Here is a 15,739-nt window from a genome sequence, read left to right as displayed (position 1 = left end):
AACAAAAGCTAAATTCTTGTTTAATATCAATAAAATCATATTACGCAGATCACAAATAATTGGTATATAAAAGCTGGAAGGTGATGATAAAACGTTTGGAGATGGAAATATACAATGTATTATTTGTGGAAATATACAATAGTTGCCACGCTTTACAGGTTAATTGGCAACCGCAGTTAGGCTATTGGTGATGTTTTAAGAGGGGCGTTGCTTCCCATCCCTCGTTCATTAAGTTCCCTTTTTCGCCTTTTACGATTCCCATCAGAAAGGAAGAGTTACCCCATTCTATGCCAAGACCGCACTGCAATTGACACGACTGTAAATTACAGTTACCACTTTATATCTGTTGAGCTTGTTTGTTTACCAACTTGTGTAAATAAATCTCTTCCAATAGAAAGTAATAAATCTCTTCTCGTACATAAATATAGAATATATGCTCTTCTTCTATTCCTATTAAAGAATGTTTTCCCGTGTGAACAGGAGAAAGAGCGCTACAAGGAACCAGTTCGAGAGTCACTGAAAGCTCTGCTGGCCATTGGCTGGTCGGTGGAACATTCAGAGGTGGATATTCCCACCACTAATCGCAGCTCCATGCGAAGGCAGTCGAAATCTGGAGGCGTACGTATCTATTCTCCTTTACATCACATATACACACACACGTAGGTACACTCGCATACAAAGACTCACGCACACAAACTTCGTTTGGAATATTTCACAAGAAGCATTGGAAATATTTATGTAATATCTATATAATATCGTAGGTCAAACCTGCTATTTGTCATTCCACATAGACTGCTACAAAATAGCTTTAAATGACAAATAGCTGCATTCAAATTATTTGTGAGTCATCGCTGCGCTCGGTTAACCGACTTTACTGTACTAGTCATAAAAAAAAAATACATATTTCACATTCAATAATAAATAAGCAATGAAAGTGATATAGGTGTTGTTACGTATGAAAATCACAGCCTGTAATTTTGTCACAATGATAATACAAAATAAAGTGTTTTTTTTTTCTTAGTGAAATAAAAATGAACTGCCGTTCGGAATTAATTACATAAAAAATATCTTGAGATATACTTGATAGTTTTTTATGAATCTTATAATAGCAAAAAAGTTGACAGCCGAATTGGTTTTTTCAGTTTTTTCTGTGATCTCTATGATGCCGTATGGGACACCATAAAGATCAAAACTATGTTGTCCATGGTATCATGATATAATGATGTATTTATACCAAAAAAAAACCACAACTATCATTGTCTAAATTAGAACTGTTCCATTCACATACAGTTTATAAATTCCACGCAAACAGGACGCAGATTCCGAGAAACCGGTATCCCTTAGCTCATTGTATTACACTGCACTTTTTTGTATGCGCATGTGCACCTATTCATGCACTCTACCCCATACACCCACCGAGTATTGAATGTGTTAAATTGTAATGTTATTTTCATATCCCTGCACCCGTACCAGCGACCTCCCGATGTTGTGGTAAGTTTTTTAATAATGGCAACACTCATACCAATAATTTACTATATAACAATTCGATAGGGTTGCCAGATCGGGTATTTTTTTCTGCAACATGGAAAACAAGCAGACGAAAATTTTGAAAATTCGGATAAATGATTTTTTTTAAAAAGAAGAAGAAGTTACTTCTACTTCGTCGTTCACTTAGGCATGATAAAGCAAATTAAAATACGAAACAGATGTTGGTTATTGGATAAAAATGCTCTATATCGATTATGAGAACAAAAAATTTTGTTAAAAAATTGCATCTGGCAACCCTGCAAATTTAATTTAATATATTATACTACTAATAATAAAACCTTAATAATATGTGACGTCATTTTAATTAAAAAATTCCAATCTGCTACCTTGTATTCTCCTCCTTATGATATGTAGAGCATCCCCCGTTGTGACTCTTAGATTTATCTTGTATTATAATTTTTCCTTACATTTTTTTATAAATATTACTTGGTCTGTGTATAAAACTTTGTGTACTCATATTATCTTTACTACGTAACCACGTGTTTTATGTTGTCCTTGATTAATTAATGAATAAGTTTCCTTCTATCTATACTCAGACATTTGAGGAATGTTAATTTTTGATACACTTTTGTAGGAACAGTATGTTAATATACATATATATATATATATATATATATATATATATATATATATATATATATATATATGTATATTCAATTCGATTGTTTTTTTTATGTTTGTTACCTCATAACTCCGTCAGTTCTAGACCGATTTGGAAAATTCTTTTTTATCTGAAATAATATACTTACAGTTTAGTTCAATATAAATTTTATAAAAAATCAGTTCCGTAGTTTAGTTTTTAGATTATAATTACTGGTTTCGTCTAAAATTGAAGTCTGTCTCTTATTTGTGACACACGATATTTAATTATTCTGTAAATGTAAAAGAATATATTATAAACTAATTAAATCTAAACGCAACTAATATAACTAATGTAAATACGCTTACTTACCTTTTGTAAGAGGGAAGGAGTAATATTTAAATAAATTATAGTAGCTAATTGATCTCGTTGCATTTTTTTTATATCTTTTATGAAAACAAACTTGAAAAATTTTGTCAAACTTATTCCATATTTAATACGGAACCCTATACCCACAGACCGACTCTGCAACCCCGTTCAACTACAACCCACACCCCGTGGATATGACCAACTTGACGCTGTCAAGAGAAATGCAAAACATGGCAGAGAGGTTGGCGGAAAACGCCCATGATATTTGGGCGAAGAAGAAGAAGGAAGAACTTGTTACTAATGGAGGTAAGGACATTGACAATTATCAAATAAGTCATTTATTTCCTATTTCCTTCCTACACATTTTATATGTTTTTTTTTAAATATTGATATATATATTTTTAATGAAGAATATGCCTATATTTTACTTTTTAAACGACTTAAAAAAGGATGTTCTCGATTAGGTTGTATTTTTCTGTTTGTTACCTCATAACTTCGTCAGTTGTAAACCGATTTTGATAATTCTTTTTTTTATCTAAAAGAATATAGTTACTAGTTGGTCCCATAAAAATTTTATCAAAATCGGTTCAGTAGTTTAGTTTTTAAATTAGAATAACTGGTTTTGTCACAATTGAAGTCTGTTTTCTTGCGAAACACAATCTTAATTATATAGTAGTTCATTTAAACAGACTTTATCATCATCATATCTAACCTTAACCGTCCACTGGTGAACATAAGCCTCCCCCTTGCGGGGTTTTGCCAGTAGTTGCCACTCTTGGCAGGCGGATTGCCAACCGCAGTCAACACCATACATATTATTTATTTATATGTAATTACCGTTCTTTGTAGGTGGTATCCACCCACAACTAGTACCATACGACCTACTCACCGACAAAGAGAAGAAGAAGGACCGCGAACGATCTCAGGAGTTCCTCAAATATCTCCAATACCAAGGATACAAACTCCACAGGCCCAGTAAAGCTACACAGAGTGATACAGAGCAGACCACTACCGGTGTAGCAATAGAGCTCAGATTCGCTTACTCGTTACTGGAGAAATTGATACAGTACATAGACAGGGCAACTATCAACATGAAACTGTTGAAGCCATCGACGACATTCAGCAGACGTACTAGCTTCAAGACTAGTACGAGAGACATTAAGTTCTTCTCTAAGGTGAGTTTTAGAATTTTTCATTACTTAGTAATAGTAATAAATACTATTAGGTATCTTTCACAGTGCCATCTAGTCCAAAATTAAGTAGAACTTGTACTGTGGGTACTAGACAATTGATAGACATGAATATGTTTGTATTATACGGGAATCGATCCCGCCATCAACAAAAGGATAAACTACTATTCCACTACAGTCCTCATTAATAAAGTTAATATTCAGTTTTGTCTGTTAACTAATGAGATATGAATCAATATTGTTTAACTACATTTTTAACCCATTTATCTATAAAAACGTCAAACCCCTCATAAATCTATTTTAGCTATTGAACTGTTAATATTGAAAAATTAAAATTGGAAATAATTTTATTAATTAATTTAGTTTGTCTAAATTTCCAATTTCACTAAATTCCCAAGTTGAAAGATAGTGACAAAATATTTAAAATAGATTTATAAGGTTTTAGATTTTATGAATAAGGGGGTAAATGAGTAAACAGAATTTACTTATTTATACAGGTGAAATCGAAACTATTAGCAGACTTTTAAAAGATAGTTCTATCAATGAAACTGTACATTCTACCCAATAAAATTTTCTACTATGGCCCTAAGTTTTTTTAGTTTTTTATTACTTTTTTCCTCGTATTTCTTTGGGAGAAAAGTACTTCCATTGATAAGAATCTGTCCTTCAAAAATACAAAATTTAGAGATTTTGATTTCATACAGTATTATGTATTTCACTTATTATATAAAACCTAAAAACTACAGATAAAAAAATATAATACTTGCATTTTTAATATACTTATAAACTATATTAATATACTAAAAAGATTTGATTGTTTGTTTTTAATAGATAAACTCAAAAACTATAAAGCCGATTTTAAAAATTCTTTCACCTGTACAGATTACTAATTTATATATATTTAACGAATTATAATTAAAATAGATTATCAGCGAATTACATACACTACATAATATTTTTGAAAATTCTATCTGCCCATGCGAAGCCAGGCTGGATCGCTAGTTTTAAATATTTATGTGTTTTCTTATAATGTTGCAAGCAAAACAAGTCGGAACTAAAATATTTCAAGAAGGTACCTGCTCACTGGATAGCTTTACTGCCTGAAAGTCATAGTCAATGTCGTATACATTACATAAAAAATAAAAAAAAAAACTAAAAATGGATAAATACAAAATTGTTTTGTTTCATTATCTTGAGCATTTTTAAGGTTCAATAAACTTTTACAGTCTCATTATAAATAAGAAAATTATTTAAATAAATATTTAGAGTAATATAAACATACCTAGAAGAAATTATATCAGGAAATAAATTCCTATCTGCTGAGACGATATCGACGTAATTTGTGTAGACTATAGTAGACATAAAGATACTTAATAATTTTCCAAACTAGAATACCTTATACTCGTATCTTGATACTTAGACAAGTGGCAATCGATTCTATCAATAGATACGTAGTCGATACCACGTGTAGAATGAAAATCATGATGGAACAAGACAGCAACAATCAGCGTCTTATTCTTTTTCACGTGCTTGCGTTAACTGAAATATATGTATATCTCTGATCAATACTTCTGATTATTCTTCGAATTCCTTTGTACTAATTTTTTTTTTTTTAGTTTTAATTATCATTCAAATACATATAAAAAAAACTTAAGAATTTTATGTTCTTAAAAAATAAGTAGTGACATTAATATTCTGTTGTCTATGAAGGCTAGACAGAAAATATACCCTTAGTTTAAATTTTATGTTTTTAACAGTATTACTGTACTTTATTTTTTATTTATTTATTTATTCATTAGTACAAATATGTGTACTAATGAAAAATAATAAAATAATAATAATAATAAAAAAAATACTTTATTACTAGGATTGCAGATTTTGTAAAATTATTGATCTATTATTAAATAGATGTTCATATCTTTAAAATTCATTCTCATCGACTAATTTACGTATGCATTATTGAACCCTAAAATGTGCCTAGATATTAAATTTATGTTCTATAAAAAACTTAGCATCTAGCTAGATGTACAACCAAATCGACAAACACTGCTTGAATACCAAAAAATCTGTATGTTCATTTAGAATAAGAAATAAAGAAACTGAATGGAGGAGAACATTGCTTATGCATATGTGGCTTTTTGCTGTATAGATTCACACATAAATTATATACAAATATGAGTCTAAAATGAAACGCAGAAAATATAGGTTGAAAGTTGCTTACACCTTTACTTAATTATTAATTATTAAATTAAAATTTTTAATTTGTACAGTACAAATTGTACTCCACTATTTGTAATGCACCATTTATATGTACGGTCGTTCATATAATCGGTGCATTTACCTAATACATATAATCCACCTCGACAATAGATAGTATTCATCCATAAAAAAACTCTTTGAAAAAAATCATCCACGAATAACATTGACATAGTGTTGCCTCATAATCGAATTAACTATTATAGATAGTGCTCATTTACAAAAATTTAAATATCGAAATTATCTATCGATTTACTCTTAATTTAATCCAATTAACCTACAGTGTCGATATTATATTTTATAACCGATTACGTACAAGTATTAAATTTTTGGGGCACAATTCTAGTTATTGATTAATAGTCGAAATCTAACAATCATGAGGCAACACTATTTTACACAATATAGGAGGCAACGCATGTACATATGATACCATAAACTCGCAAAATACGTCTGCATGTACTTAGACATCGAAGTAATTGCCATCCGCTATTTGAAACGTCCTTTTAGTACCAAAACCAATATCAGTCTAAGAAACGCTATGCCCAGATCCACAGACACATTTAAAATAAATGTTCTTATTTCAAATTAGTGCCTAATTATGTACAGCATGCTATCATATTTGCATCGTCAACCTGAAATATACCATATACTGTCACCTTAACATTCATTTTGCTCCAGGTGGTCCTACCTCTAATGGAAAAGTATTTCTCAACGCATCGCAACTACTTCATAGCTGTTGCAACGGCAACTAATAATGTCGGTGCGGCCAGTTTGAAGGAAAAGGAAATGGTTGCAGCCCTGTTCTGCAAGTTGGCTAGCTTGCTACGGTCAAGGTATTTGCTAGCCATAGATCGTTAATAACTAGATTTAAAAACACTTTCATCATCATCATCATCATGATATCAGCCATTATCTGTCTACTGAACATAAGCCTCCCCCATAAACTACCATACGTAGCGTCTCTCTTAAAACATAATCAAACCTTAACTGCGACTCCTGCCAAGCGTGGCAAATACTGGCAAAACTCCTCTTATGAAGAAGGCCTATGTTCAGCAGTGGACAGTTAACGGCTGATAGAATAACTACATGTAATTTTAATTAGTATATTATAATAAAAAATAAAAATAATGGACCATAGCGTACCAAGATGTTACAAAGACTGATTCTAACAATAAATCTAAGGAAAGAACGTGATTATTAAAACAGCACTTACCTACATGAGCACTTGTTAAATATTTCATTGAAGTCTATTTTTTTGGATATAAATTATGAATTTGCTCGTCTTTTTTTGTACCACAATGGTGCCAAAAAAAAAACATAGATAGTAATTTAGCTACCATATTTGCATTCTTAAAATCGACCACCAAGCGAGTACACTGCTTGATGATATAAAATGTAAATAGTCTCTCACTTGTTTATTAAAATGACATATTATTCTAACAATAATATTATTATGTTCTTAGATTAGCTGCCTTCGGCCCTGATGTGCGGATTACCGTCCGCTGTCTCCAAGTACTGGTGAAGGGCATTGACGCCAAATCTCTGGTCAAGAACTGTCCCGAATTCATCAGGACCTCCATGCTAACTTTTTTCAATAACGTTGCTGATGATCTTGGTCATACCATCCTTAACTTACAAGAGGTAAGATACTTTTATATCTTTGTAGATTAAAAAAAAATGTCTTATAAAAAACGACCTTTACGATCGTGTAATATACACAAAAATTTAAATTTAAATTAGAACCTTCTTCTTGAGACATTTTTCTATTTTTTTCATTTCATTTCATGTGCAAAGCTTTGGAGTGGAATTCTCTCTTAGCCCCCAATTTTCCAGAACTTTACAGTTTAAACCTCTATAAATATGGCAGCTTCAACTTCAATTTTAATCACTTATTATCTAATTAGGTGGAGTTCTGTAGTAAATTACTTTAAAAGTAAAAATACTTCTTAATACCATGTCTATTTAGAACGTTTTATCTAAAATACAGACAAACAAACGCATCCTTCCTACGTCTGATGATAAACAGTTACTTAGTCTATGACTGCTCATAACACCACACTCATTACTGATCCTAAAAAAAACCTTAATACATTCTTTTTGAAGAACCTTATGCTGTAGTCTCTAGGGAAAATTTCTTCTTTAGTCCTAATTGTAATTTTTTGACCAGGGCAAATACGCGCATCTCAGAGGCACTCACTTGAAAACATCTACATCGCTCGGCTATATCAATGGAGTACTCCTACCCGTACTGACTGCTATGTTCGACCACTTAGCCAACTGCGAGTATGGAGCTGATCTACTATGTGAGTATATTTTTTGTTAGGTATACGTCTTTTCGTCAGTCTGCAATACCGGTATTGAGGGACCAAGGTAAACTTGATGGTCCAGGATAAACTTTTTCGTGCCAAATTTTATCAACCTATATGCTGGTGCAGAAGCCTCAGATGGTTTCTTTGCTTAATAAGGTCCCGAGTTCAATTTCTAATTATGGAATTGGAAAACGAAGTTTTCTAAATTAGCTCAGATTTGAACGTTTTGTATTATGGCCCCAAATATTCTTTACTTAGTTTCTCATAATACAGGTTGTCCTAAGCTTCAGGCAATTTATTGTTATTTTTTTACACTCCATTTCCATTGTCCATTTATTTGCTAACTGAATCAATACTTGATGTTATATTATGACGATTGTTTAAACCGCCAAAAGTTATTGAACTTACATACTATGTACTGCTTTGTCCTTTTCATTAAGATCCGTAACAATATTATTTTATCTATACAATAACATCACTGGCATTCTATCTAAAAGTCAATGACTTTACATTACAATCACAGCTAAAAAAACAAAAACTTCTTTGACTTTTTAAATAAAGTCTTTATGTTTATATTTATACGATCACGTTCTTCAAAAAACCAATCTACAAAATTATACTGTTTGTTTTAAAAATATTATGGGGCATTCAGAAACATTTGTCGAATGAGTACATATTTCATCGAGTAACATTCCAACACGACTAAATTCTTATTCTAACATTAATGAAATAATCCGTTATCCTGGTAAAGTGTTCAATTATTTGATAGGAAGACGCTGTCATCACTCTATCCACTATTGCTCGAACTGCTAGAGCTAGATTTGGAACTAGAACCAGATTTAGAACTGAAACTATGTTTTTTTCCATTCTTTGATTTATACGCTAGTTTACATTGCTTTTTACAATATTTCCGATAGTTCTTTTTCCTTTCTGAAAATAAAAACGATGATGGTTACTTATTTATTACTATTTAATTAATTATTTTGATTAATTACTATAATGACAGAAAATAAAATTAAATTAAACAGGGCAAAGCTTTTCTGGGTCAGCTAGTTTATATTTAAAATTCTTATTCTCTAATATCTACATCTACACAAACAATAGAACAAATATAAATTTAACCACGCCTTTATTGCAGTCATAAATGTTGCAGGTACTTTCATACGCAAATTTGCATGCGTTATTACATTTTATTGCTGATGCCTTTTGACAAGTACGTTCATAGCGATCTCTAAGTATGTTCACTTTGAAATCATCTTTATTATTTATTGTTTGATTTCTTAAAGAGTTCGGCTGCAAATAAACATACTATGACTAATATTTTAAAAAATATCATTATCTTCCTACCTTGATTACAATTATTATTTGGGATCGACGTAACTTGTTTTTCTCTTCCATTCTCCATTCTATTCCCAGTCATTTCCGCATTCACTCTTATTTCGGCCATATAAGTTTCACACAGTCTTTCACACAGTCTGTCCATGTCTTTTTAGGTCTTCCTTTGCCTTTGTAGCCATCCACATTAATAGTTTGATACCTTTCTTAAAACATGTTTCTCATTTCGTGTCTATATTTAATAAAAAAAGGCTTCATTAATAACCTAAATTACTCAAGTTTTAAAATTACAACCTACCCATTTATTTATTTATATATCCCGAAACAGGGTAACACATTTTAAAATTTGATGTTAGAGCTTGTTATATAAGTTAGTACATTTAGCAAATAATACTTACAAAACCTGAGATCTCAGGTTTGTTTTGTCTGAGGTTTGCTGGTGGGAACCGCGTGGAAATCGCCTTGATAGAGTATATTGCTAACAGTAGGGCTACTTTTTTTTTTTTTATAATGGATTGGTAACCCCGCCTGCGCTATCGATATACACTGACGGGGCACCAATGATAGCAATGGGGACTAACCTCCCCATTACTAACTATCCCTTCCCCTCAGTGGGGCTATTAGACCCTCTCAATCCCTTCCTGCTATCAATGACTTTGATCCTCCTACAAATATCTTCATTTCAGATCTTGTTTACAAAGTAATTCTAAGCACAAAATATAGCTTTACAAAAATATTGAAATCTTTGAAAATGTTCTGTTATTTCAGTGGACGAAATTCAAGTGGCATCATACAAAATGCTTGGCTCTTTGTACGCTCTCGGTACAGACGCGTCGCTCACACACGACAGGAAGTACCTTAAGACAGAAATAGAGAGGAACAAACCGGCGTTGGTAAGCTCTTGATTTATTTAAACTTATAATCTAATTATAAGTTAATATATAATAAATTTCACATAGATGTGTTTTATGGTTTATAAACAACAGGAATTAACACTATTATTTAGGTAAACTATAATTGTTTACCTGAATTAGTGTGGTCTCGGCATAGAATGGACCACCGCTTCCTTCCCCGTGGTTGTCGTAAAGGCAACTAAGGGAGCTTATGGTGATGGGATAAGCAGCAACGTCCTTAAAACATCTTTAAAGCCTAACTGCGATTGCCAACCCGCCTGTCGAGCATAACAACTACTGGCAAAAACCCCCCTTATTGGTAAAGCTAATGTTCAGCAGTAAACAGTTAACGGCTGAAATGAAAAAAAGAAAATGACAATATCCCTATTTCCAATATCCAGTTTTGGCACCAACCTTATTGAGCTACCTTTTTACGCAACAGTGTCTTCGGATTTTAGATATTTAATGTTCATTTTGATTCTAACTGTACAACTTGTATTATTTATTCATTACCAGGGTTCATGCTTGGGCGCATTCAGCTCGACGTTCCCAGTTGCGTTCCTGGAGCCGCACCTCAATAAACACAACCAGTTCTCACTGCTCAACCGCATCGCAGACCATTCCCTCGAGGCCCAAGGTGAGGAAACCAATCGTTTTAGCATTTATTGTATCCAGATCTCCTCAAAAATTCATATCACTAAAGACATGAATTTTGTCGATTTCTGCAGCTTATAACCTAAATTATAATTTATTATTTTATCCATATGTAGATATATATGTCCATTAATGACTTAAATGTGATCGAAATCGAAGGATTTCTTTTACTACTATGGTGGCAATTAAACATATATCCAATCGTTAGAATAGCCTATGGCCTCCTACAACATATTGATATTACAAACACATTATAAATGGTGTAATCAAAATTTACTTATTTCTCTCGTTATCCTGATTATTCTTTTAAGGGTAAGATTATTATAAGCTGCAGAAGTTGTTAACCCCACTGAAGACATGAACAGCATCATAGCATCACAGAATACACTGTATTCCCCAATACACCATTCATGTGTTGTGTTGTTCATGTAGAGAACGACGGTGTTACACCTCCGTACTTTATAATTTGACTACCACGTCTCATCCTTCAATTTCGGACACAGCTATGCAAGCATAACTGTTTCATAGCAGAAACACGAGTAGGACAGAATTATTAAAGCAGACGACTTTTGCACAAAGTCTCCCTCTAGTGATTCTTGACTAACCAAACGTCAATCGTTGGTTATTTGGTTAGAATGATTTTGTTTAATTCCGCTACCATTGGTGTGTATGTGAGCGCCGTAATCAAAGATTTATAACCACTATTACTACCAGAAGTTCCACAACCTTCCATATTACCGAAGATGATTCGTTTCGAAGTGAAACATGTGTCGCAAAACATGCATGATCAAAATCAGTCGAAAATTGGTAGCTAACATAGAATTTTGTTAAACTTCTAATAGTAATAATGATGATCAATCTTGGAATGTTGGCGGTCAGACATATACTAATGGTAGCGGAGTTAAACAAAATAATTCTAATGAAAAACTATTGATATGGAGTTCCGCAACATAACATCTAGTTCATTAAAACATTTATAAACGTCAATTCTTATACCCATAGACATAATGGCGAAAATGGAACAATCAATGCCGACACTAGAGACGATACTGAGCGAAGTGGATCAATTCGTGGAGTCAGATAAGACTTACAACGAAGCACCGCATATAATAGATGTGGTGCTTCCGTTACTATGTTCGTATCTTCCGTTCTGGTGGGCGCAGGGACCTGACAACGTTACGCCTACCGCTGGGTAATTTTTTATTAATTTATTTAAATTTTAATGCACAGTAAAATTCTATGTGTATACATTTGGCAGACTTAGCACCAGACGGTGTTTTCTATCAAATTTTTTTTATTTCTCATCAAACCGTTCACGAAACAAGTTAATTCTTTTTAAGCCCAATTAACCTTCATAGGTTTATACTTTCAGAGTGAACCTATAAAATACTTTCAATAGTTTCGAGTTTAAATAAAAGTAGCTAGTTTGGTCTTGATTAAAGTGTTTTTTTTTTTTTGTGGAATCTAAACAGTGTGGTCCCGGCATAGAATAGGCCACGTCTTCATTTCCTATGGGTGTCACAAGAGGTGACTAAGGAAACTTAATCGTAAAGGAATGGGCAGCAGCATCCTTCCCTTTAAAACATGTTCTCCTTAAAACATCTCTAAAAGCCTAACTGCGGTTGCCAACTCGCCTGCCAAACGTGCCAGCTACTGACAAAACTCCCTTTATGGGGAAGGCTTAGCAGTGAACAGTAACGGCTGAAATGATGATCTACAATTTCATTAACGACCCTATTTCCAATTATTAATTAGATAATGTGTTATATTCTGAACTATCTTCTAAACCAGGAACCACGTGACAATGGTGACAGCTGAGCACATGAACCAACTACTAAAGAACGTACTGAAACTGATCAAGAAGAACATAGGCAACGAGAGTGCACCATGGATGACTCGTATTGCCACTTACACTCAGCAAATCATCATCAATAGCTCAGAGGAACTGCTCAGGGACTCCTTCCTGCCATTGGCGGAGAGAGTCAGGAAAAGGACAGATAACATGTTCCACAAGGAGGAGAGCTTGAGGGGATTCATCAAAGTGAGTATTTTTTTTATAGAACACAGGGGGCAAACGAGCATGTGGCTCACCTGTTGGTCAGTGACTACCACCGCCCATGAGCACTCACTACTCGTACACCAGAGGCAAGGGTGCTGTTGATCTTTTAAAACAAAATATGCTGTTTTCTTGAAGGTTACCATCATATCGGTTCGGAAATACTTCTTTAGTATTTTATAGAACAAAAATTGTTGGATACGCTAGCATACTCGTAACACCATAGTCCTAAGGAATGATAACGCATGAAGGGTATCAAATATTGCATGAGCGTTAAAGTATATATCCTATAATGTCCACAATACCTCTTTTTCTATAAGATAGGCCATCAGCTTGTTTGTCATTCTCATTCATTGTTGCATAAAAAGTTGAGATTTTCAACAAATTAATAAATATTATTATTAAAAAGGTAGTATTTTTGCAATGAATGATAATATAAGGCCAAGGAATTGTTAGTAAATAGTAATGACTAGTAATAGTAGGGTTGTCATTCCATTTTCACTCATCAAAAAAATCTCCGTCTACGCTATCGGAATGCATTGGAATAGAGATGAGGTTGAATTCAAGTCATTTTTTTCTGGGTGAAAATGGAATGGTAACCCCGCCCGCGCTAACGGGATACGCTGGCGGAGCACCAGTGAAGGGTGATAGATGAGAATGAAAACAGGCCAGTTAGCCCATCATGATGAATTCATCAGGATAGATTCCTTGATAGTTTCCAGGGGAAACCACGAAGAGGTCGACCTGGTTGGGTATATTGCTAGCAATGGGATTCTCAGTCTCCATTACTAACAATCCCTTTCCCCCGAATTCAGGTCATTTGGTGACTATAACCATCATGATGAATTCGTTAAGAATTAACCACGATGGTTTCCGCGTAGAGATCGATCTGATATTACTGGCAATGGGATTTCTAGTCTCTGTTACTAACAAAAGTAGCGATAAAAGCTAGAGATTTACTACCAATAAATGAATAGTACTATACTATTCATTGTATTATGGTATTACTAAATTATATTTCAAGAAAGGTTCTTGAGTGATGGTCCCCATTATAGTGACGACCTCAAATGCATTGCAGAGAGTCAGTGGATACAGGTGGCTCAAGACAATTCCTTATGTAAGTCTATGGGAGAGACCTATGTCCAGAACTGGACAGACAATGGCTGAATTATATTTCATTCTATCTTATGGACTTATTATCGATTCCTTATTATTGTTTTAATGAAATATTTTCTAATCAATTCGTATTATTCTTTAGTCTTCAACTGACGACACTTCGCAAGTTGAATCGCAGATTCAGGAGGATTGGCAACTCTTAGTGAGAGACATTTACTCCTTCTATCCGCTCCTGATCAAATATGTGGACTTGCAGAGGAACCATTGGCTCAGGAATAATGTTCCAGGTTTGTATAGAATAGCAACAATATATATCATATTTATATGAATTAGCGACTTGCCCCGACTTTTCACAGGTAGGTATCTATCTATTTAAGAGCTGCGCTCTTGTCGGTGGCGCTCTTGCCACTCACTACGATTTTCAGCGAGTCTCTTCACCTCTTGATACGACACGACACCAACTACTTCCTTAATCTGCCTGATGTAACTATGTCTCGGTCTCCCTCTTCCCCTCCTTCCTTCAGGTAGGTAGGTAAAAATATAAGCTGACAAATTATATAAAAATAGAGCCCATGTTAGTCGCTGACAAGCTTTCTACAGGTTAAAAAATTTCTAAAATCGATCGAATAGTTTTTTAATCTATCTATTACAAACAAAATATCTAATCTATCCCCTTTATTAGTCTATTAAGAATGCTATACAGTATTAAGTCCATCTTTAATATCAACTTAATTCTTTAAAAACTTAAAAGCTTGTAACAATAGATGGATCGTTGTTTATTACTCTTTCACGCAAAATGAATTGAACGGATTTGAATGAAATGTGTTACATGGATAAGTTATATCCTAACTTTTATATATTGATTCATGCGCGACTCCAAATGTTTGAACGTAGGTATTTATTTTATATACCAATAAGCGTATCTACAAATAGATTTTGTGTCACAAAAAGCAGCTACCTTAGCAGCAGTTCAGTAAAAAAACTATAGTTACAGTAGTAACAAAATTAATATGAGCACTAACATTAAAATAATCTATTAAAAAAAAATCAAATAATGTTAATATTTAATTGGTATCATAATCTCATAGGTAACTTGATGCCGAATGCGAAATTATTAGTCGCACATGCAGTTAGGATCTACTACACAATATATAAGGACAAAAATAACATAAATAAAAATACAAAAATTAAAATAAAATTTAACTAACTTCTTCAACAGATTTTACCTGTGTATATCAACATATAATGTCTAATGTTTACAATATCAAAACTCTTTTTTCAGAGGCCGAAGAATTATATAACCACGTAGCAGAAATATTCAACATCTGGTCAAAGAGTCAATACTTCCTCAAAGAAGAGCAGAACTTCATATCGGCCAATGAAATCGACAACATGGTGAGATTTCTAACATTTTTAAAACGTAAACATTATTA

At 33.1% G+C, this 15,739-nt stretch overlaps 1 protein-coding gene across 50 annotated transcripts in view; it reads left to right on the top strand.

Moving 5' to 3' along the window:
* The window catches only part of LOC113523215 (ryanodine receptor), a 148,080-nt gene that overhangs the window by 99,141 nt on the left and 33,200 nt on the right, over positions 1-15,739 (top strand). For 14 of the 50 annotated variants that reach the window (XM_052891772.1, XM_052891773.1, XM_052891795.1 and 11 more), the window contains 14 exons: positions 481-618; positions 1,313-1,333; positions 2,647-2,803; positions 3,347-3,672; positions 4,727-4,759; positions 6,622-6,776; positions 7,407-7,584; positions 8,111-8,246; positions 10,356-10,480; positions 10,997-11,117; positions 12,137-12,326; positions 12,926-13,175; positions 14,449-14,593; positions 15,589-15,701. In XM_052891772.1, the coding sequence (XP_052747732.1) occupies positions 481-618; positions 1,313-1,333; positions 2,647-2,803; positions 3,347-3,672; positions 4,727-4,759; positions 6,622-6,776; positions 7,407-7,584; positions 8,111-8,246; positions 10,356-10,480; positions 10,997-11,117; positions 12,137-12,326; positions 12,926-13,175; positions 14,449-14,593; positions 15,589-15,701 (2,088 nt within the window). Of the gene's footprint in view, positions 1-480; positions 619-1,312; positions 1,334-1,473; positions 1,492-2,646; positions 2,804-3,346; positions 3,673-4,726; positions 4,760-6,621; positions 6,777-7,406; positions 7,585-8,110; positions 8,247-10,355; positions 10,481-10,996; positions 11,118-12,136; positions 12,327-12,925; positions 13,176-14,448; positions 14,594-15,588; positions 15,702-15,739 lie in introns of all 50 variants that reach the window. The other 36 variants (XM_052891801.1, XM_052891802.1, XM_052891798.1 and 33 more) reach the window with 5 other exon arrangements.

This window comes from Galleria mellonella, unplaced genomic scaffold (genome assembly GCF_026898425.1).
Source record: "Galleria mellonella isolate WM207_F2 unplaced genomic scaffold, CSIRO_AGI_GalMel_v1 utg146, whole genome shotgun sequence".
Lineage (NCBI taxonomy): Eukaryota > Metazoa > Arthropoda > Insecta > Lepidoptera > Pyralidae > Galleria > Galleria mellonella.
Note: the sequence above shows the minus strand (reverse complement) of the source record. Positions and strands in the feature narration are given on the sequence as shown.